Genomic DNA, 24,567 nt, shown 5'->3' with positions numbered 1-24,567 from the left:
ACTATATAAGTAACAATACAGTTCTTAGATAGTTAGAGCCTAGCAACGTTATAAGAAGCTTAAATAGGTAGAAGTCAAAAACTAATTTTTAGGCATAAAACATATTACCTTTAAACTATTGGCATTGGTCCAATCAAACAATCTATACCACATTTGTCTTGGTATAAAAAAAAAATTCAACGCTCTCTATATAAAATTCTGATAACTAACACACTTTCTAGAAATAAGGTTATTCGCAATAGAGCTGCACAATGGGCTATTAGCGACGGTTTGGGACACATCCCTAAGGATGATCCGGAGACAACATACATGGGTCATATGGGGCACGGGCGCGTGACGTCACGATCTTTGTTTACAATCGATTGGGTGGCGAGCACTCTAATGTAAGTCTATGGAATTTTGATGTCATTTTGTAAAAAATAAGCTAATTTTATATTTTCCTTAAATTTTTGAAGTATTAACGGTCGATTTTCGTGTACAATAGAGTTATAATAAACTGTATACTAAGTTTTGGCTAAATTGTGTCATTCTTTGTATGAAAAAAAGTTTAGATTTTTGTGGGTGGTGAGTAAGTTCTGTTTCTCTTCACAGTTGTTGTTTATTATGATGTATACTATAAATAATAGTTAAATTTTTGTTTAAATCCTAATAAATTAGATTAACTGTGATGCCTTCTTCATAAATAGGTCAGAATAATTATCAAATTTTTTTTACAAAGTTATGAAATAGCTTTGTTTTATGATTATTAACTTCTGGGTGGCAGAGCTGAAACTTAAATATTTTGCTGACATTCTTAGAAATTCACGTTATTATTTTAATCTTATATCTAGTAAAAATATAATTAATTTATTTTTATATATGCCCCAAACTTCTTAAAATATTCTAGCGATTTTTGATTCGCAATCGCAACACTCGAATACGCCATCTGGGGAGAGACCGGTTTCATGCCTTTAGCCCTTCTCCCTTCCCTCTCCTCCTCTTTTCATTTGTATAGGAATGTACTACGATATTTTCCCTTTTCTTAATATTTTTCCTTTTTATTTAATCAAAATATTTTTTAAAATTTCCATGATACTTTTCTTTAGAACTATGTTTAATGCAGTTTTCAGTTTCATACAGTGTTTCAAGTTGAAAGATTTTAATCTATATGAAAATCAAGAGAGAAACTAACGTACTTCCTTCCTCTATGACTTTCCACACGCTAATGGGGAAAGCATGTGAAGTGTTGCCATAGGAAAAGAGTTCTGCTCTACGCCACCTGCAGCCCATTTCGATCGCCAATAATATTTGTGTAAAAAAAAATTAGTGTTCTGTGGGTGAGTGTGTCACACACCACCCCCAAATTTGACCTGAGCACTATCAATCTCCCATTCAGTACCCCCCAGAGGAACAAAAAAAAAAAAAATCGAAATTAGTGATGTATTTTGATTTCCAGGAGTGAATCGGAATGTAGCGGCAGCGCTGAACCATAAGCAATTACCTAATTTTTCAAAGTGAAGAAAAAGAAGTTGAAAACTTTCCGTCATTTACTACTACTTTGATTTCAATGTGTGCATTTGTTTGTATACTTTCTTATCTGAAATCAGTTGTTTAATATGTCTGTGTCATCTGGAATGTCATGATATCGTAATTATACTTCTAAAATTAATCATGGAAGAAAGAAATTTAATAAATGACCAAACTGTTGTAAATAGGCATCTAATTAAAGCCCCTTTCGCCTCTACAGGAACAATCGCTATTTCAGAAAATGACAATGTTGAAACAGTTAATGCTCCCGCTTTTTCAAATGCTGTTGAACGAACTGACAGTACTGTATCATCATCCAACTTTAGCAGTAGAAAGGCTAACATAGCGGTTATTATTCTTTGTTATATCAATCTCATAAATTACATGGACAGATACACTCTTGCAGGTTTGTTTATCTCAAAATTTTGACTTCAAAAGCGCTACATGAAATCAATGATCATTTACAATTCATGTTTATGCTTTTATCTTATATAATAGTGTTTTTTGATAGTTATATTTTATTAGTGTTTAAGCAACATGAATGTAAATGACTTTGCCTCACATAAATAACTTCATGCATATTTTCAATGGAGTACATTTAATAGATTACACTTCATTCTCGTTTATTACAGTAATCTGTAGTGATAAGGAAATTTGCTAAGAAAATTTCTTCATACTGCTTTCATAAATCGTGTTTTGCTTATTCAAGGGTCTGTTATGAAGAAATTTGGGTCCGTTAACGGACCCTTCAAAAAATATATTTTCTTTAAAACGGACCCTTCACAAAATCTTTTAATCGGACCCTTCACAAATTTTTTTATCTTCATTATTGTTTCGTTAATTGAATAAACCCTTCCCAGGGGGCGGGGGAAGAAAGACAGATGTGAACGAACTAAGTTTTGTCTTCGACAGACGCTTTTTCCTTTATTCGTCCAAAATGAATATTCTGCGTTCAGCAGTATTGGCTAAATACCAAAAATTTGTATGTTGCATCTCTAATTTAGTAGCAGCAATTGCTGTTTACTGTTTAACATTTAATTTTTTTTAATTATAATTTTACAGTGTTGAGCATTATCTTGTATCTCTACAATTTAAAAACTCCTTGAAAAAGTTTTTTGCAATGACAGGACTCTATTTGCACAAATTCACAAAAGCAGGACCCTGGTTGAAAGAATGTGACTTATTTTTTATTCACAAATTACGAGTAATTTTTTTCACAATTCTACCAAAAACGAACCTTTCACAAAATGTCTGGACAGACCTCTGTTATTAAAAAGATTAACTTGATTTGTTATTTAAACCATATCTTGATTGCCATTTATCAGATCATAAAACAGTGAAAATCAATAGTATTCATTAATTTCATGATATAATTTCTTCCAAGATTGGCATGTTGTTGGGAAGATGGGAAGAAACCTATTTCTTCTAGGTGTTTTGAAGAAACTAGACAAAATGGAAGAAATTTTACAAGGATGTCAAAATTCGCAGCCTAAAACTTGTGCAGTGATGTCACTCTTATCCAAAGTCCATTTGATACCTCCATTAAATAGTTTAATAAAAAATACTGAACTGACCAGTGGCAGATCCAGCGCGGGGGGGGGGGTCATAGGGGTCATGCCCCCCCCCTCCAAAAAATTTATTTAGAAAACAAATTTTAATAACAATTTTTTTAATAGTTTATAAAAGAAATAAAATATTTTAAAAATTATTTAAGGGGACATATACATCTAGGTAGGTTGGAAAAATAATTTTTTTTCCGTCAAATTATGTTCTTCACTGTTTCAAGAATCATAATCCAAAAGATTACAAAATTCATCATAGTTTCATTGTAAACATTAACAATGTTGTTGAAGTGCGCTTCAACAGGTTTAACCAAAGATTGTATAAAAGGTGAAGATGGGAAACTTGCAAAACTCGTTACTAAAATCTGGCTATTATTAAACATTCATCGAGAAATTGATTTGGATGTTGAAAAAATCATTGACAGATTTGCCAAAGTTTCTAAAAAACACATTACATGTATTATTTAAAGATTTTGAATACTTGAATTATTTATGTATTGTTCTATTGTTCATTATGAAGAAAATAAATGAGAAGACTTAGCATTAAAATCCCCAGTTTTTTTTTTTTTTTCCAAAAAAAAGGTTGAAAGAAATTTTTTTAATAAAAAAAGTTAATTTTTTTCTTTTTTTGGGGGGGGGGAGAATCTGAGTCTATGACTCCCACCCAGGAAAATTTTCTGGATCCAACCCTGGAATTGTCCACCCTCGAAGATCTGGATAAAGGGCATCCCAGCTACTGAAACAAGTTCTCAACACTCCTCCGTGGAAGTGCTGCTGTCCATAGGCAGTTATAAGAGAGTGACCAATAGCTTTTGTTTATATTTATTTAATTGTTTTCTCTCTGTTAGGAGTGGCCTCTTTCTTGTTGTTCAAGGAGGGGTGAATGCTCATTTTATTTTGATTACATAGTCTAAAATAAAATGTCTTATTTCATTTTATCTTTGAACTTTCTTCAACAATTTAATTTTTTATATTTAGATTTTATTTATTCACTGTTGTAAGTTAATCTTCATTTATTAATTTACTGTAAGTTTGCTCAAAATAAAAAGAAGTAATCTTAAAATTAAATAATAATAGTTGGCTTTTTTCTTCAACGCCAATTTCTTTTTAAATTTCTGTGAAAATTAGGTTTTGAATGCTCTAAAATGCATTAACTGATCCCTGCTGAAATTAGATCACAAGATTGAACTTTTCAGTTAGAAATATTTTATCTTAAATGAATAATAATTTGTTAAAATTTTATTATTGATAGTTACTTATAATTATTTATGCTATATTTTGTGATTAATGAAATGTGTAACATTTAGTTTTAAAGTTATAATAAATGCCAAAATAATGTGTAATACTTAATAAAAAAAAGTAGAATGAATGAAATAAACTTATTAATTTTTTGTTAAATACTTTATAGTTAATATTAGCATTTTCTGAAATATTTGTTAGTTTCAATAGTCTGTAAGAAAAATAAAAAGATTCAGAGACAATTTTAACAATAAAACAATGCTTTTGTTTTGTTCATGATTGTCTTTTCAATTCAATTGCAAACCTATACATTTTGAATACAGCTGAAAATTATAAAAAAAAATTTAAAAAATAGTTGTTAGTTATTTTCCAAAATAAACTTTCAACCTCTTTTCAAATATTTTTTTTAATAATTTGCCTCTTTTTATAGAAAATTGACTTTATCCTTATGTGTTATTGAATGGGATTTGGTAACTAAATCTCTGCTATATTGTAATGTTTATTTTTACTACCCTCTTATTTTGAGCCTGAGCTGAGAAGACAAGAATGTCAAATCATCATACTTTGCACTTCTCAAGATCAAGCAGCATTGTGTAGAGATGCTGATGATTAAGTTTGAAAAGATTTTGATTCATGGTTAGTTTTCTAAGTTCAACTTTCATCTTCCACGAAGTCAGTGTTGGATTATCTATTAGGCCATGGAATGGGGCTCCCAGTGATTAGGGGCCTTCTGAAATGGATTTTTTGAAAATAAAGTTTAAAAAATTAAGTAAAACAATGATTTAAAAAAAAAACAATTTCAAATATATATTAATAAAATACAATAGCTTTTTTACATAAAGTTAATCATATTTATTTATTACTTATTTTAGTTATTATTTATGAGTATTATTATACTTTATGTATTATAAGATTTTTCAATGTTTTTGATTGACAAATTGTTCTACGGATCGCTCGTTTTTAAAAATGAAACAAATGAAGAGTGAGCAAGGAAATGTCACTTTTTAAAAACGATTAAACATGCTAAGTTTGCCTATCGAATCAGATGTTCTCCGTGAAATTAATTTAGATAACTTTATAGATGAGCTTATTGATCGCCAGAGCAGAAAAAAAGATTTTTGAATACCAATTTTATAGTAGCGTTGATTTTGTAAAGTGTTAGTAAATTTCAAGTTTTTTCAAAATTTTATAATTATTTTTTAGTTCTAATTTAACAAAATAAAGTAAAATTTAATTTTTTATTATTTTTTTTATTTTAAATATACTTTCTTAAATGAAAAGATATATAAATACTTTTATATTTGAATAAATTAAAAATATATGAGGAAAAAAAATTTAATCTAAGGGTCCCAAAAATTTGAATGGCCTAGGACCCCGTTTACGCTTAATCCGACATTGAACGAAGTCAATATTTCTTACAATGTTTCAATGAGCAGAAAGAAGGCATTTTACCTCTGGCTCTTCTTGATTACAAATTTTGTATTTGTTTCTCTGGATCTATACAAGAAACTTTAAATGATGGAAGCTATGCATACTACTTTGTGAGGCCTATGTGAGATACACGGTTTCATAGCTGCCAGTCAAGCCAAAATTGTTATTCATGATTTTTTTTTTTTTTTTTTTGCTATGTTACAAATTATACTAACCTTACAAATTATTATATCTTACTATTAGTTTAATATGATGCAAATATTTTCATACTTTTAACGAAACAAATTTTCAATTACAAAACAATCTCAATTTTTTTATTTTTTTTATTACCATTTGATACCCAAATTTTTTCTGTAATAAATAATGCAAAAATACTTCTTTCACGTGTTACGCAAATTTGTTGCAACACTTTTTGAGCTGGAATTAATCATATTCTTTAGGATAATCTAAAATAATATTTGAATAAAGTCAAACAAGGTAATATAATAATGACCTATGAACAGAATGTCTTTAGATATACTTAATAATATTTAATAAAAAGTCTTTGTGCTTATTTCTGTTTGTTTGTTTTTTTCCCCCTCTGATTTACAATTTTATTAAATTAAGTATTTTTTAAAGTTCGCACGAAAATTTAGATCAGTAAACTATTTACATTTTATTTTGAAATAATTTGAGCAAGACACTAATTTATTTAATCAAATTCTTATCTGAAACACTAAGTTTGGGAGGATGACAATTATGTTCGTGAAATATATTCATAAAATATGTGGATGAATGCTCAAAAATTATCTTTAAATACAGAAATCTAATTCAATCCTAGTGTTACAGACAATTTCAAACATTGAAAATGCTTTCACGAGCAAATTACTAGGTGGAAAACATCTGAATAGTTTTGTGTAAAGAACAAAGATCACAGTCTGTTAATACAATCTGTAAGAAAATGCAATTTTACAGATTTTCTTTCTCATGTAAAAGCATAACGTCAGAATAAGGTCATTTTTCTATCCCTTGCTCGATCAATAGGTGCAAATTTAGAGCTCAAGATTGATTAACTTTAAAATGTCCCATGTAATTGTTTATCTATTAGTAATGTAGCGATTCCCTTCTAGAAAATCTATCTTTAGATCAAACCCCCAAATTGTGCCTCTTCAGCCTACCCTGAGAGGCCGGGATTAAGGATTTCTATATTCATTCCAGAGAGTATCCCGTCAGCGAGCAGTCGCACAAAACTTGTTACGTTTCAATAAATTTATGTTAAGTTTTAGAATCGTCATCCTTGCTCTTTTCACACACTGGAGTCCTCATAATATAATTAGTAATTAGAGGAAATCAATCTACACTTTGAAACCTCTAAAGTAATATAAGAATAGCTTAAATTTAAACAAGCTAAATTTAATATAGAACTAACAGATTAAAAGTTTTTCACAACTACTTTTTTAAAAATCTATTTATGACGTAAGAATTAAAATTCTTTTTCTTACAGACTCTAAATTTGCTTTATCATGCAAATTTTTCTTCTTCTTCTTTTTTTTTTTTTTTCTTTGTTGTTCTACTTAAAATTATTTATGCTTGTTTTGTTGATAATAAAATTCAATGTCTTTAGATAACAAGTTTTTAAAAAAAATCAGTTGAATAAATTTTAGCAATATCTAATAAGCAAAATATGTAAAATAACAGGTCAAAATTGTGTCTAACATCAAAGTAAAACTTGAACAAGAAAACTATTTCTTGTAATTCTTGATATTTTAACATAGGAAACAAGGAAAGTGGAGTCTGACTGTCACACGCTTTAGTTCAAACTGTACTGTGACATTTGATAATTCATGACATTTGATAACATTCTTACACGTAAATATTATGTTCCTGTTAATAATGTGTAAGTTTTTTACTTTACTAAAGATTCTAAAAATATTTAGAAGTTTTTGATCATTGAGACTAGTTTATTAATTAAAGTAATTAAATAAATAAGCTATATTTTTGTGTTCTTACTAAATACTTGTGTTTCAGGTGTCTTAAAAGATGTTAAAGGTTATTATGGATTAGATGATAAAAAAGCTGGTCTGTTACAAACATCATTCATTCTAAGTTATTTGATAATGGCTCCTATCTTTGGCTATCTTGGGGATAGATACAATCGGAAAATTATTATGGCTTGTGGCATTTCATTTTGGAGTGCAACTACATTCTTTGGTTCCTTTGTTCCTCCTCATGTGAGTATTCCATCTTGGTATTCTTTTGTCATGTCTAAACCTTAATGCAAGTGTAAAATTTTTGCAGAATCACGGCGACATTGTCGCAGAACGTTACCGAATTCTTTGCTGAAAGATTTTTCTTTTCGGAAGTAAAAAAACTTTGGTTTTCTTTTCTGCAAAAATTTTCAAAAGATTTTTTTCTTTCTTCAGAGTTATATTCAAAAGATGCTTTTCTCGCTCATCAGAATGGAAAAAATACACTTGTAATTGTGTGATTTTTTGTTTCTTATTGGAGAATAATGAAAAATAAAGAGTAATGAAGTAAAAAAATTTGGTTTTCTTTTCTGCGGAAATGTTCATTCTATTTTTTATGCAAATAATTACTATTGATTTCCTCATAGCTTTTAAAATATTAATATTTTTAATACTGTATTATTCATTACAACCAGGGTTGGGTTTTTGACGTCAAAAAGTGGTTTTTGACATGACAAGGGTATAATACTGGTTTAAACCGTCAAAAACCCGTCAAAAATGTCAAAAACTTAAGTTTGCCAAGAAAATATATAAACTTCAAAACTACCAACAGTTGCCATGCATTATATTGAAATTTAATTATACTATAGGTAATCAGCAGGTTTTAAAATATTTTTTAATTAAAATTAAGGTAAAATAACAGATTTAAAATCTCAGAAATTTATATTCAAATGCATGTGCAGAAAAATTTTGCACAAAGATTGTTTAAATATTTATATTTAAAAAAATTTTTTTTTTCTTTTTGATACTTAAGATTAAAAGTTTATTACTATGCATTTTTGACATATAAGGAACATATAACTAATATTTATAAGGAACTTACAAGTTATGTTGAATGAATACAAACTTGATATAAGATACAAGTGTATAAAAAAAATTTTTTAATGTTATACCGAATATCTTTATTATCCAGTATGTTAATTTGAATTTAAAAGTAGTTATATTTATGAATAATAATAAATATAATTCATATTGTTTATTATATTTATTTATAATTATTACACTTATCATTTTAAAAAAATTTTTATCTCTTAATTTTTTTTTCTCCACTTGTATTAAGAATACAAATAATGCATATCTTGAAAGCAAGAAGTAATTATTCAACAGCTGAATATTTAGATATTCAACAAAACTATATCATATTCAGCAAAATGAAATTCACAAGTATTTGGATAAACTAAATTTTCAGCATAGTAAATGAATAGGCTGAATATACTGTAAATCGACACTAACTACTCTGTGTATCTAACAGAAAGCACTTAAATTTGTATTGTCTTATGTTAAAAAGATTATTAAGAAGATTTAAAAGAATATTAAAAAGATTTTTCTTTAAAAGAAGATGTCTAATGTACAAAACTGCTAATGTTTATTTTTAAAAATGTCTAACTTTTAGTATAATCTATACTGTACACTAAATTTGGTTATAAATAAATTTCTTAATAATATCACTGCAGATTTTCAATAACACATGAAAATGAATACATAATATTACAAAAGATGTGAGTTTTCAAAAGTACAAGATTTTGGTTACTATTCAAAATATAAGTGTTTCTTCAAAATTTAAAATTTATTTTTTCTAGAACATATTTAGAAACACTATCCTTTAAAAAATATATAAATTTTATGTATTAATTAAATTTCACATATGAATATAGGTTTTTGACATTTTCGACATTTTTGACAGTGAGGTTTTTGACGTGACGGTTTAAACCATGGTTTAAACTGTCAAAAACTGTCACATGTCAAAAACCTGCCAACCCTGATTACAACAACTGAATCTCTAAATAAAAACACACATTTAGTAACCCTTTTTTGAAGAGTTCAAATCGCCTGCTTTTTTCATCGGATCTTTTTTTTTTGGTAGTTACTGCTAGGGATTTCATGATTTTTTAATTATTTTTTTAATGTGAGGATGTTTACTAAAGATGAAAAAAGAAATAACTAATGTGTTTTCCCCCTAAAAAATTCAAGAATACATAATATTAGAATAAAAAAATATTACATATTAAATTTAAAAAATTATTCTATAGCTTCTGAAAAGTTTTTTTTTTTTTTTTTTGAAGTTGGCGCTTCTGTTACTTTAAATTAGTGACATGTATATTTGTTATTTTCAAAAGTATCTTGTAGAAAGATGTTAGTATTAGAGAGGTATGACGCAGAAAGCAAGAAAATATTCTTCCACGGGGGTCCTGGTTATGTTTTTTTATGACTTCCATAAAAGGATAATAAATAAATGTTTAAATTCTAGTTCTTAACATTATCAATTAGAAGAATTCTTAATATTATCAATTAGAACCAGCAATAGAAAAAAAATGCCTAAAATTGTTTAGTTTCGTCTGTATATTAGCCAAAAAATCTAATTTGAAAAAAATTTAATATTTATTACCTTATAGGCTTATTTTTTGTAAGAATGTTTTCTTTATATTTTATAATTGATTTCAAACTAAAAAAGACAAAAAAAACTTTTTTTTACTCATTACAGTATTACAAGTTGTTTATATTTTCACGTGCATTGGTTGGTACTGGTGAAGCAAGTTACTCAACTATAGCACCCACTGTTATAGCTGATTTGTTTACTGGAACAACTAGAACTAGAATGCTTTCCTTGTTTTATTTTGCAATTCCTGTTGGAAGGTTTGTCTACTGTTTTATTCTTTTTGTATTTATTAAAAATAAAATTTTTATGTAGACTTTAATGAAAATTCTCTTTTTAATCACTTGATGAAAAAATAAATGATACTTGTCTTAAGGAATTGATGTTGCTCTTTACTATTGAATGAAATTGTGCAAAATTTCTTTTTTTTATTGCATTAACATATAGATTTGCATAATATTGATTACATAAGCTTAGATATTTAATTGAAAAGAAAAGGATTTCATGCATTATATCTAACTAACAGCGTGCGTAGCTTTTTTAAAAAAATGTTTAAAGGAGCTTATTTTTGATTTTCGTTTTTTAAAAGCCCTTAAAGGTGCTTTTTTTCATTAGGTGTTTTTAAAAAGTTCTTAATTTTTCCTTTTCCAAAATGAGATATATTTTTACCGTGTCGATTTTTGCCATGAATTATGCGGAAAACGTGGTTTTCACACTGTTTTATTAACGTTTTCACTATTCATTCAACCACAATCCATTTTAGCATACTTTCGTTCCTTAGCATATGAAAGTGCTGATCATTTTATTTGTGTTTAACGAAATACTTGTGCGTCTGCGTGTACTTATATGCTAAGCGGAATTCAGTGTTGAGAATTCTTGCACTTTCATGAGAAACTGCTGCATTTTGCAAGATATTCTCAATTTCAGATTTCATTTTCTGCCCTCTGAAATCGAACCGAAAAATCTCTCGAATTTTCACTGATCACAGGTAATCGTGATTCATATTCACAGATTTAAAAATCATATGTTGTGACTCTTCTTCTCGCAATTTTAAAACCACGCATCTCGATTCGTATTCACACGATTTGAAAACCACGCATTGCATTTTTTATTTACGCAATTTAAAATTCACATAAAGCAATTTGTGTTCAAGCAATTTAAAAATAACACATCGCTGTTTGTGTTCACGCGATTTAAAAATCAGGAATGGAAAAACATCTGGGGCAGATTCCAAAACTGATTAAGTTATTTGTCCTAAGTTTAATACTGCCCACAACAACAGCTTCTTTCGAAGAACTATTTTCCAGAATGAATTTGGCCTGTTCAAAATTCCAGAGCAGTCTTTAAACAAAATCATTAAATTATCATTTAATGGCTCAAAAAAGCTACCACTTGATCAAGTAGATAAAATTATCAAAATATTTAAAAAGTTTGCAAATTACAGGATAACCGTTAAGAAATTTTTTAAACAATTTTCTACCTACTTGGACCATTTTATATCAGTTATGATTATATGCTGAGGAAAAGATTTGTATAATTTTTAGTTTTAACTGCATTAAAATGTAATCAAGATAAGTTTCGTAAAGTGATGTAAAATTTTAATTAATTGTTAATATATATGTGTATTTATTGTAAATAATAAGTGTAAGTAAGTAATTGTAAGTGTAAGTAAGTAAATAGTAATTCAAAGTATTGATCATGAAAAGTTGTGAACAAGTATCTTAATAAGTTTTTTATTATTAAAGAAAATAGTTCCTTCAAAATTAAGGTTTTCTTTCTTTCTTTTGCTTCCCTCTCAGCTCCTGCCTCTTATAATTATTTTATATTGAATGTTTTAAAGTTTAAAGTATACTACTAATTGTTAAATCTTATTTGCCGCTGAAGGGATTTTGTTTTAATTTTAATAATTGTTAACCCTATAAACTTTCTTTAAATCAAAGTATTTAACTTGCATTTATTTTAATAACTAGAATATTTATTTCTTTAAAAATTTAATTCTATGAGCAAATTTTTTAATGAAATTTATGTTTAAATGGACTTTTGTATTATGTAATATGATAAAAAAAAACATGAATTTCCCCATAGTTTTTAATTATTTCAATTTATCTTAATTTTATTTTTGATAAATTGATTCTGTTTTTTTTTTCCTAAATAATCACTTTTGCAGTTTCTAATTTTAAACATTTAAAAGTATTTAATTTTGTGCAAATATATTACAAGGTTAACAGACAAAAAGAATTTAGTGCCTAGAACACTGCTGTTTAACAATTACTGTCAATATGTCTGTCTAAATACTTTGGCATGCAGCCCTTCATTGATCAATCTGCTGTGCATGTGGCCCTTCCCTCAAAAAGGTTGTGCACGCCTAGGCTAAAAGTATTAAAGATTGTGTAATTTTAACCATTATATATACTTTTATTTTAGTCTTCAAAATATTTATGTATCTTTTTCTTAAACACATTGTTTGTTACAGTGGTTTAGGTTACATCGTTGGACCTGAGGTAGCAAATAGAATTGGTCATTGGTACTGGGCTTTGAGAGTAAGTTAGTGAACATTATTTAAATTTTATTATTCATATGATATTTATAGTAAAATGTTTAATGTTGCAATTTGTTTGTATATTGATAATGAACAACAGAGGCAGTAAATATTTTGAATGATTTAAGATGCATGTTTTAAAATTCCTTTTGCTACAGATTTGTCATATTATTCAGGAACTGTTCCTTACTTGTAAACTTTCAACTATTTACAGTTTTATTCTTAGCATAATTTAATCAAGGTATTTAAATTAATGCAAATTATTTAATGTTTTTAATTTTATTTTATTTTATAACCGTTGTTGAACAGCCGACCCCACTTTGAGTTTATGGCTGCCAATGTTCAACTCTATAGCCTTGCAATTTTGAACCTAATTCAGAAAACAAGGGAACTCTTAGATCAAGTATTGGGAGAAATTTTGCCTTTGTGGAGGACTTTTTGATGGAACTCACCCGTGTTTATGTTACATGGAAAGGAAAACCACGAAAAGCTCCCATGGCCTGACCACAAGGCGACTCTAACCCATGATCCGTCTACCACTGGGGATATTTTATGTCAGCACTGTAATCAGTGCGAGCTCGGTGCGGAATTCGTATCGAGCAGCCATCGCTGGGATGTGAACCCCATTCACCTTATTGGGAGGCGAACACTCTATCCCTTGAGCCATTGAGACTCTAATTATGTTTTTAATTAATATAATTTCGACCGGGATTGCCTGGTTGATAGGGCACTGGGCCCATGTCCAAGGGGTCGTTGCACATTAAATCTGTCAAGTCTCAAAAGCCCTCCATGTTCTAATAATCGTACCTCTGGGGGTACTGATGCAGGAGTTTCCTTGTCTTCTGGATTGGTTCAAAATTACAAGGCTACGGAGTTGAACATTAGTAGTCGTAAACCCAAAATTGGGTCGACTGTTGAACAAAAGTTATAAAATTAATATAATTTAATGATGGTATTCAATCAAGGTATCAATTCTTATGATAGGGTAAACTGTAAATCTTCCTTGGCTCATTAAATATCTTATTGATTTTCTTCAGGTGACTCCGGGCCTTGGTATTTTAGCTGTGATCTTATGTTTGACTGTTTTGATTGAACCTCCACGTGGAAGAGCTGATGGAGGAGTTGTTTCAAATACCACAAGTGTTTTTCAAGATATCATTGAAGTTTTAAAAATGTATGCCATTTTTAGAAATGTTTATCTATGGATGGTTGATTGAATGTAAGCAATAACAAGCTTCCTTAAACCGGAAGAAATTTAGAAAACTTCCGGTGTATCCCTCTGCTTATGTTGTGCTTATGAGGCTATGTGTGAACAGTCTTAATGTTCTGGGAAGTTTTATTATTCTGAATTGTGTTTAAATTTACACGCAATTTTACCATTCATCATCGGAGTTTTCTATGATTTATATATTCTAACAGGTTGTCAGCCTAAAAGAAATTTAACAAAATTAATATCACTCACTGCATAAATATAGTGTAAGGTTAGACATGTTTTGAGTGTTATCTCTTATTCGGCTATATTTGAGTGAGATAGACCGTTTGTTATTTTTTGGGTAGCATCATAGCAAGCTTGCAGAGTTTTCCGAATTCATTTGTTGAAAATTAAATTAAAAGATTTTAAGAATGCAAAGTATAGTAATATTCTATTTTTTCACAGATCAGTCGGAAGTAGTAACCCTTACGACGAATTTTAACCTCAGCCATCTGCACTTAGTTTTACACGATCAATCATCCATAGTGCGATTTCACCATTTAAGAATGCTGTACTTAAAGACTTCAGCCTTAGCTCGTTACTTAAAGCTTATGACTCAGTTAAGAAGAATCTAAAATTTAGTTAATAATATTTGTGAAAATAAGTGTTGGCGTTGTTTATAATAGCTCCAATTGTTCGGGATTATTTTTTTTTAATTAGATTTATTTGATTTTAATCAGATTTCTTTATATTTACCTACTAAATCATCCAATAAAATATTTTAACAGTTCTTAATATTATTTAAAAGCATGGCTAAAATAGTTGATATTCCTAAATAAATATTTTGAAAATATTTTTTAATTATTGCAAACTAATCACTGATTAAAGAAAAAGAGGCACTTATTCAGTTAGATATCGAATGAAAAGTAAATTAGCTTATATCAAAATAAGTTCATGAAAAAAAAAACAATATCGTAAGCTACTTTGGGCAGAACACATTTTTTTTTTCAATATTGGTTGACACTAACTACATATTCAACATATTTTAAAAAAAACTTAAAGTATCCAAATAAAGATAAAACTAAATCGTAAATTTGTTATTTGCAAATAACTTTACATACAGCTAATGGAAAATTATAACTTAACAGTTTAACGTTACTTTTAATCACTTTTAGTCTCTAATTTTATTTATTTATTAGTCAATTTTGAAATACAATAATTTACCCTTTCATTATTTATTAGATAAAACTAAATCATAAATTTGTTATTTGCAAATAACTTTACATACAGCTAATGGAAAATTATAACTTAACAGTTTAACGTTACTTTTAATCACTTTTAGTCTCTAATTTTATTTATTTATTAGTCAATTTTGAAATACAATAATTTACCCTTTCATTATTTATTTGGATAAAACCTTCATTGTCAATGAAATCAGACTTTAACAAGATTACACCCTAAAGAATATATTTATAAAAATATTTTTTATTTGATTTATTTTTGAAAAAAAATCAATTAGTTTAAATCTATGATTTTCTTAAAGTAATCATAGTTGACTTAAAAATATTTTATTTATTTTTAAAAAAAAATTAAAGAGATTTAAATTACAATTTTAATCTTCATTTAAATCAAGTGATTTAAATCATACAAACGTTTTGGTAACTTTCAAAAGTTAGAAAAATTTTTAAAAGTTAAAAACTAGTTGTTAGGAATATAACATAATATGTTAAGTCAGAACACCTAGTTTTCAATTTTTTGAAAAGCAATTAAATTCCTGTAAGTTTTTAAAAAATTACAGTGTAATGGATTCTTAGACTTTTTTTTCACAAAAATTCTTAGAATTGTCCATATCTTTTTAAATAAGTTGTAAACAAATTTTTTTGACTAAATTGACAAATTGAAAATTTGCTACAAGTGGAATCCCCCATAGTATCAAAGTAGTAATAAACAACTCTAATTTTTAAAAAATATTTTTTTTGTTATTAACAGAGTTTTGTTCAATACAGAAGTCATGGATTTCGTTATTGAATAAAATTTGTCATGATTTTAACGATATTTTTAAAAAGATCGTGAAAAGTCATGCATTTAGGTAGCCGAAATATCTAATTTTCTAAATGGAATTCTCGTCTCCCCCCCCCCCCCAATTTCACAGTGTTCCGATTATCTAAACTTGTAACAAAATCCCCTCTTACAGTCATATTTTATTAAAATATGAAATGTTTTTATCATGTTCTTTAAAAAATATGGTGTTCTTTCAGAAAAATAAAAGAACTTCATAATTTCTAGAGAAAATTATCTGTTAAACTTCAGTAATTTCATAATTTTTTTATTTATTTATTATTATTTTTTATTTTATCAATTTAAAATTCTAGTTTAGGCTTTTTACACTGCACTTACTTTTAAGAAGAAATAAAACAGCTTTAGTAACTAAATATTTCTTGACTGTATTAAGTTATTTGCTTTTGTATTTTTTCAGCTATTTTATCGCTTCAACTCTTTCTCTATTCTGCTTTTTAAGTTTAAAATCAATAAATATGAAGATGCAGAGTATGACAGTTTTAGTTATACCTTTCATTTCAATTAATGTTATTATAATGCTTTTTTAAATTTATTGTTGTGTTTTTGTCAGAGAAAATAGTAACTTCAGGAAGTCATAAAAAATTCTTGAAATTATTCATGAAAAGTCATGAGTTTGAAAATCTAAAATGTAGCAGATACCCTCTATTAATTTCGCTTCTTCTTTTGAAATTGCTTCTGGCTTCTTTCTTTTATATTTAAATTTAAAATTTATTCTTGAGTATAACTGGGTTTTTTCTTCTTCTTCCAGACCATCTTTCATATGGGTGACTTTGGGTTTCACTTGTGTCACATTCTCCGTAGGAGCTCTTGCTTGGTGGGTACCAGATTTTATGGATTCCGCTATTGAAGTACATGGAGAAAAACCAGATAAAACTTAGTAAGTTATTCACTGGGTTTTTATTTGAGGTTCCATACCTAACATTTTTTTCCCCTTTAGTGTATGTTACAAGTTTCGTTTTATCTTGTAGTTTATCCCTTGTATTTGGAGTGATCACATGCTTTGCAGGAATAGTTGGAGTTGTGCTTGGGTCAATATGTTCTCAGTATTGGAGAAGATATAATCCCAGAGCAGATCCTTTAATCTGTGCATACAGTATGATGTTTTCAATCCCTCTTGTTTATGCTGCTTGTCTTACTGCCTCATCAAATAATACTTTATCATATGTAAGTATTCAAGATCCTTTAATAGAAAATCATGTCATGGTTTTTAATTTAATAAGATTTAATCATCACTACTTTAATTAAAACATAACATTAAATTTCAAAAATGTATTTTAATATTAAACTTACTCGATTATAAGCTTTAAAATTTTTTCAAAAAAATCAATGTGCTCTCTATTACCTGTGTATAGATAAAACACGCTTCTTTCAGCGTTTGTTATGAAAAGAATTAAAAAAGAAAATTTATTATTTTGGGATGGAAATTATTTCTTTTACTGTCAGGAACAAGAGAAATCGGCAATTTTTTCGTCTTAAGTCTATCTGTCATGATGTCGGGATTGATTTTTATAATATAAAAAATTATTTTGACATAGCATGATTTGTATTGTAGCCTTGATTAGAGAAAAAGACAGGGCTACTGGAACTGAAGCTCTAGGCCGTCAAATTTTTAAGAGTACAAAATTTAAAGAAACATGTTCATTAAGTGATATTTTTTCTCAATATGGCATTTAATGTATCAAATAAAATAAAATAGTGTTTTTTTTTTTTCAATATATGCATAAAATATATTCAAGAAGTATTTATGTAACACGTTCATTAAGTTATATTTTTTCTCAACAAATATAGTATTTGATTTATTAGGTAAAATAAGAGCTTTTTTTTCCAATTTATAAATGAAATAGGGTCATGAATTGTATTGAGATTTTTCTGAAATACCTGGAAAAGTCAGGGAGTTTAATTTCTGAAATGTAGTGGAAATCCTGTCTAATGTTCTTAAAATTTCTACCATCAATTATTAAAAAATAAGTTTTCTATTAAGCAAATATTAGGATTAATCTAGGAAATAGAATATCTGCCAGCATGTTGTTGAAGGATTATGAATTGGAAATTCTAACTATGTTATGAGAAAAAAATTGCAAGTCATTATCTAAAATATGTATCATGTTAAATTTCATTTGCAATCATTTATCACATTTAAATTTTCATTGTTAATTTCACTAACACAAATTATTTTATTATTCCTATTGTTATGATATTTTGGATTATTAACGTTTTCTGTAAGTTCTTTCTTTTTTGCATGAATGAATTCAAGTAATATGGAGCTACTCAATGGTTAACTATAATGTAAAAAGAAGAAAAAAATGTCTTGAATTGCGATTATAAAAAAAGAACCAAAGAAATACATGATATCAAAATACAAATTATTGTTTTAAATTACCAAAGGTTTTTTTTTTTTAAACTAATTTAATAAAATTATTTTTTTTGTGTACTAATTTAATCTTTGTAGTCTTATTCTATTGCATTGAGAAAGACACAAATTTTATTTTTTTTTTAAAATTAAAAATCTTATGTCTTTTACAGGTGTGTATATTCTTTGGCGTAACATTGTTATGCATGAACTGGGTTTTGGTTGCTGACATTGTTTTAGTGAGTTCTTAATTTCATTTAAAAATGTTCTTATAAAATTAACTGTAATAATTTTAATGAATGTGTGTGACTGTAGTCAGTGCAAACCTTGTGTGGAGTTCAAATGAACCAGTCATCGCTAGAATTTGAACCCAGTTCAACTCATTGGAAGATGAGTGCTCTATCCCCTAGGCCACCACAATTCAAAAAATGCCCGATTTATTCTAATTTTCCTCAGAAGCATTTCTTTGGAGCTGTCTAGAAACTCAGTGGAAACCAAAGCTTCTTTCCTCATGTCCCTTTTTAGACATTATAGTTTGGACATTATCGAGTCTTTAAACGTCAATCAAGATAACAACTGTCGACTTTATATGAAGAGTATATGACTTGGAATGATTTAATTTGTGACGTCACTTCTAAAGTCAGTAGGCAGACAGTGAAGATTAGGCAGACAGTGGATCTTTCTGTCTGCCTAATCTTCCTACTAAGACCACTAAGCCAAAGAAAAATTATTTATTTTACTTCTTTTCAGCTTTTCTCACTTAAAATCAGATTTCTTCACTCATAATTCGAAAACTTTAGTCTGTGTGCATGGAAATGAAAAACAGCGACAAGGCAGGTGAGCTGAAATTTCAAAATTTTGAATAAAGAGGTAAGTTTTGAAGGAGGGAAACTATACAGTTAAAGCAAGCTCTAGATGTTGGTCACGTTATGTCATTTTACCTTTGAAGCTGTTTATTAAAAAATATATATGTTATTTTATTGTTTCAGTTTTCTTAAAAAAATTTTAAAAACTACTTTGCAACTGTAGTTCAGAAACATACCACATGTTACAAACATTCCTTTAAATTATTTCCAGTTTGAGTTTATTTTACTCAACTATTCTTTTCCAGCTTTTGTTAAAATGGCAAATTTGGAGGCTTCTTGAGGAAATACTGAATTAATTTTGAAAAGCTTTTCATTTGAATCTTCTGTTGTAAAATATTTAAAATTTGATCCTTTTTTTAAAAAAAAAATAATCGTAATAATTTCTGAAAATTTATTTGACTTTAAAAAAAAGGAATTTAGAAAGTTTTAATTTTTTGTTGAAAAATTCAACTTTGTTAGTAAATACAAATTTATGTCTAAAAGTTACAAGAAAAAACTTTTATCCATATGCATATACATTTATATAAATTAGTTTTTACAATAAATAAATGAATACCTCTTCTTAGACTTCTTTTCTTTAAACCTAAATTTTTTGATGAATGGTTTGTTTAAGGCTTGAATTTTTTTAAATGATATCTTTAAAATATTTTTATATTATAATATTGTTATCAGTTCCATTTTTGGAAATCTAACAGTTAATTTGTTCCTTCTATTTATTATTATTACAATTATTTTACTTTTCAAACATAGCCAAAACTTACATATTTTTTGTTATTTTTTATTCTTATATAACTAACACTCTTTTAAACTTTTTCTTTTTTGTAAGTGTTGCATAAAAAAAATTTAATTCAGCATTTTTTTTTTCTTTTAGTATGTTGTCATACCTCAAAGAAGATCAATGGCTGAAGCTATTCAAATTTCTTTGTCTCATGTTCTTGGTGATGCCTGTAGTCCTTATATTGTGGGTGTTGTAAGTATTTTCTTATCTTGAAATATTTTAAATACTTTTGTGAATGTAACATAATATTGTGTTCAAGTTTTTAATCCTTTTCTGCATTCATTTTATTTTTCAGTTATCTGATGCAATTTCAAATGGTGATAAAAGTCCTTTATCCACCTTTAAAAGTCAGCAATATGCTCTCTTTCTTCCAATGTTTATTTTAGTCCTTGGTTCAGCCTTCTTTTTCATAAACTCATTTTACATTGTTCAAGACAAGGAAAAATGTACTAAGGAAACCCATGGTAAATGAAATTTTTTTTAGCGTTTCTCTTCTGTGTGTTTGTTTTCTATAGTTAGCTTTTTAAAATTTATAATGGACTTTATTAACTAAATATATAATTTTCTGTAATGTCATTTTATGCAAAGTCATTTTTATTGATTAACATCTTTAACTATAACTTTAAAATTTAACCCATGTTATGTTTAGGTGACTTATGTGCAGATAAATATCTATTTTTGTAAAACACTGCATGCTCTTCTTACCCCTCATTAACCTACCCCTCACAATATTCACTTTATATAGTAAATAATACCAGCATAATAATTTACATTTTGGAAAGTAATTATGGCTTTAAATGTCTGCTTCTTCTCTATTCGAGCAGAATTAACATCCAAAAAAAAGGTGTTTTATACTTTCACTTCTGTAACTTTACATATTGTGACAAAATATTCAAAATTTATTCATCCCAATATTACACTGCTGGACAATTGCTAAGGAGGGATCACAAATTTGCAATGTAGCATAACATTAAGCAAGACATGAGGCCTAGTAGGATAAAATATAGTTGCCACACTGTTCAGACATTAGTATAAAGAATATTCATTGTTCTGGAGAGTACAAAAGCTATGAAACACCTGAAGGAAAAAAAATGTTCATTTGATGCTGCGTACGAAAAAATGGAACAATGCATCTAAATGTCAGCAGGCAACTTGAAGAAAGGTGTCAGTACGGGATATGTCCACCGTGGAGTGTGATGCAACATTCTACACGTCGTATCATACTTTGCACAACATTATCCAGCAGCTGCTGAGGCAATTTATCTCATTCCTCTATCAGTGCACGGATGAGGGTGTTCTTGTTTGTCGGAGGATAGTTTCGACCAGCAAGTTGCCTCCCCAAAGCATCCCAAAAATTTTCAATGGGGTTTAAATCTGGAGAACGTGATGGCCATAAGAGGCTTTGAATACCCTAGCTGTCTAAACAATCCTGAACAGCGAGTGTTCAATGTCATGTTGCGTTGTCGTCCATAAAAACAAATTCATCACCGACAGCACCAAGGAAAAGACGAATATGAGGATGTAGAACTTCATCAATGTATCGTTGGCCCGTCATAGTCCCATTCGCAACCACATGTAGGCGCGTGCAGCCATTGATCATGATGCGGGCCCACACCATTACAATGCATGTCAGATATCGGTCCCTTTCCTGGATATTTTCTGGACGATAACCAGTACCACTCTCGAGCCAGATCAGTTGGCGTCTACAATCCGATGACAGACTGAACCTACTCTCATCTGAAAATAGTACGCATACCCAGTCCTGTTCAGTCCAATTGTGAGGCTCACGACACCATTGCAAATGGGCCGTACGGTGCTGTCTGGTCAATGGGACACACACAACAGGTCTGCGGGCATATAGTCCTCCCCTCAAACGTCTGGCAACAGTTTTTCAGGAAATCTGCTTTCCTGTGGCAGCAAGAAACTGATTTGCCACCTGCTGAGCTGTGGTGCGCCTGTTCCTTTTTGCTGATAGGAGGATGTATCTGTCTTCTGCAGGCGTTCCTTAATATTCAGGCCGTTCCTTAATATTCTTAGCCAGGAAACTGATTTGCCACCTGCTGAGCTAACACGACCTTCCTCGTACAGCCTACTACACATTCCAGTAGTTTTAAATGATTTCCACAGCCGTGAAACAACGCTTTGAGCTATGTCGAACTCTCTGGCAACATCTGTTATTTTTCGCCTTTCTTCAATCTTTCCAATAATTCTGTCACGCTTAAAATCATCTTAGCGATACCGGGAAGACATGCCGAAAATTTCAAGTTTGTCAACTAAATCTTTCCTGTAAAACTTTGACTTGAAACAACTCTTCACACGCGTCAAAATCTTTAAAGCTCTTATCAGCGCTATGACGTAATGAACAGACGTGGAAAAAAATAATTTCATACGCATACCTCTTCTTACTATATCCTGCACTTATTCTAATTTTCCACATTTTGCTTCCTTTCATTTTGAGGTTGCTATGGATGATAGTGTTATCCGTCCTTAGCAATTGTCCAGCAGTGTATATTACCTCTAAATGTATGAATTAATATGAACATCTTTAAAATTATTTTTCTTTTTCGTATAATACAATAATTAAAGATATAAATATTGGAGATTTTTTTAATCTGTGCTATATATTTTTTCTTTCATATCATTGAATTGAGTTATACTTGAGAAGACAATAATTACAGCTCAGTTATTCTACTCTTAATTTATACTTTTTGTTGTTGTGATTGAAATTTACTTTTTTTAGGTGATATTTATTCTTCTCAAGCGTCAATTATGCCTGATCCAGTTGGTTCACAAAATAATTTTGAATGAAAAATAGATTCATAATGTTTATGTTTGTTTTATGAAGAGTGGTATTGTTTACTATTTTGCTCAAAGTCTATTACATCTATACATTCTATCTCTATATGTTTATATATATGTTAGTTTAGGTGTTTTGAAAATTATTATAGGTTTATCTTAAGCACATACTACTTGAAAATTAATGTTAAGTTATTACTTATGTGAAAATAATGTTCCTTATTTTTGTTGATGTGTGATATTAAACTTCCAGTGAGATTTCTTCTTGTGAAAACGTAGTTGCAATGTGTGTACACTAAATTTTTTTTTACATATCAATCAATGGCAATAAGCATACAAAAGTTTGGGAACAACTGATTTAAGCTATGCAAAGTAATATACAAATGTTTTAAGTGCAACGGTTCCAAACAAAGTATATTTATTTTAATCTAATTATATGTTTAAGGTATTAAAACTCTTCATTAAAGTCTCTGTAGTCTCTAAAATGACAGTTTTTGCTGAATAAGATGCTATTTTTATAACCTTTTGAGAATTTTCAATAGTTATTCAAGATTATTAAGTTTAAAGCCTTCTCTGGCAGCGTCGCATCTCAGAAGTTTAGCTTTTTTGTGCCCGTATGGTCCCCGTTGTATGCCATGTGACGAAAAGAAAAATTGTATCGCCCAACTGAATTAGTCTCTACATACACATCTCTTTAAATCTTGCAATTATTTTTATATTTCAGAATATTGCTAAGAAATGGCGCAACTAGTCCCATTTTCTTCACAATTAATACAGTGAGATTTCCCACCTTGAATTGCAATCAAAATCATTTTGTACTTTCTGTAATTTCGCTTTCATTAGTGTCACCTTTGAATGTCAAAATAGTTATGATGGTTTTGTGATAAAAGTAAGTTTTACGCTCTGATGCCCAAGACTGATTGCAAAGCTGTTTTAACGGTAAGGTTGGAAAATTATTTTCCTAACTATTTTCTACCTAATATTAATAATTATTTTATGCAGATATTTATTGTAAATGCCTTAAAGCAATAGAGTTAATAAATATGTTATCACAGTGAGTTTTTTAAAGATAAAACTTGAGTGCATTGCAGGGAAAACTGGAGATATTTTACCATATAATTAAAAAATTCCTTTGCTGACAAAAATATTTTGCATTATTGAATTTGGGATAAAACATTTTCAGCTATAAAAAAACGCTTTTTTTTTCATTTTTTTTTTCTTCAGTGGGTTGGAAATTTGAAGGAAAAAAATCTGACAGAAAAGAGGTTAAGTTTAACATATATTTAACCAACGCCTTCTATACTAATTTTAAAAAAGGCTTGAAATGACAATATGAAAAATATACAAAATTTTGTATAAAGAAAAGTGTAGGATTTAATTTTTTTATTATTTGGGAAGCTACTCCAATGTTGCATTGTCTGGCTTATTAAAAATGTTCAAAAGTTGAGAAATATTGACTGATTTCAGTAATTTTCATCTAAGGTGGAAAAATTTTACTAAACTGGCAGTTTTTAAAAATGCTTAACTTTTTTTTTTAATCTCTAAATTTTTTCTTATATGGTCCATATAATTCTGTATGGTATATATAGTTTAAAATTATAGCATTGCTTCAAATTTAAACCACTTGTGT

The 24,567-nt window shown here is 28.6% G+C and overlaps 1 protein-coding gene across 2 annotated transcripts; it reads left to right on the top strand.

Annotated features, from left to right (window-relative positions):
* The first annotated feature begins 1,413 nt into the window (after positions 1 to 1,413).
* Positions 1,414 to 24,338, top strand: LOC107445060 (protein spinster homolog 1). Of its 2 annotated transcripts, none has more exons than XM_016059377.4 (11): positions 1,414 to 1,912; positions 7,746 to 7,948; positions 10,446 to 10,597; positions 12,811 to 12,877; positions 13,914 to 14,050; positions 16,896 to 17,024; positions 17,116 to 17,311; positions 18,671 to 18,736; positions 20,235 to 20,333; positions 20,437 to 20,605; positions 22,882 to 24,338. In XM_016059377.4, the coding sequence occupies exons 1-11, from the start codon at positions 1,651 to 1,653 to the stop codon at positions 22,947 to 22,949; spliced, it is 1,548 nt and encodes a 515-aa protein (XP_015914863.1). In that variant the 5' UTR covers positions 1,414 to 1,650; the 3' UTR covers positions 22,950 to 24,338. The 2 variants fall into 2 exon arrangements, with proteins under 2 accessions (XP_015914863.1, XP_042901437.1); XM_043045503.2 differs by lacking the exon at positions 1,414 to 1,912 and adding an exon at positions 4,738 to 4,943 and having other exon boundaries at positions 22,882 to 23,676.
* Positions 24,339 to 24,567: the final 229 nt, after the last annotated feature.

This window comes from Parasteatoda tepidariorum, chromosome 5 (genome assembly GCF_982258835.1).
Source record: "Parasteatoda tepidariorum strain Cologne lab strain chromosome 5, Ptep-v5.0, whole genome shotgun sequence".
In the NCBI taxonomy this organism is placed as follows: domain Eukaryota; kingdom Metazoa; phylum Arthropoda; class Arachnida; order Araneae; family Theridiidae; genus Parasteatoda; species Parasteatoda tepidariorum.
The sequence above is the reverse complement of the archived record's forward strand: the minus strand, read 5'-3'. Positions and strand labels throughout refer to the sequence as shown.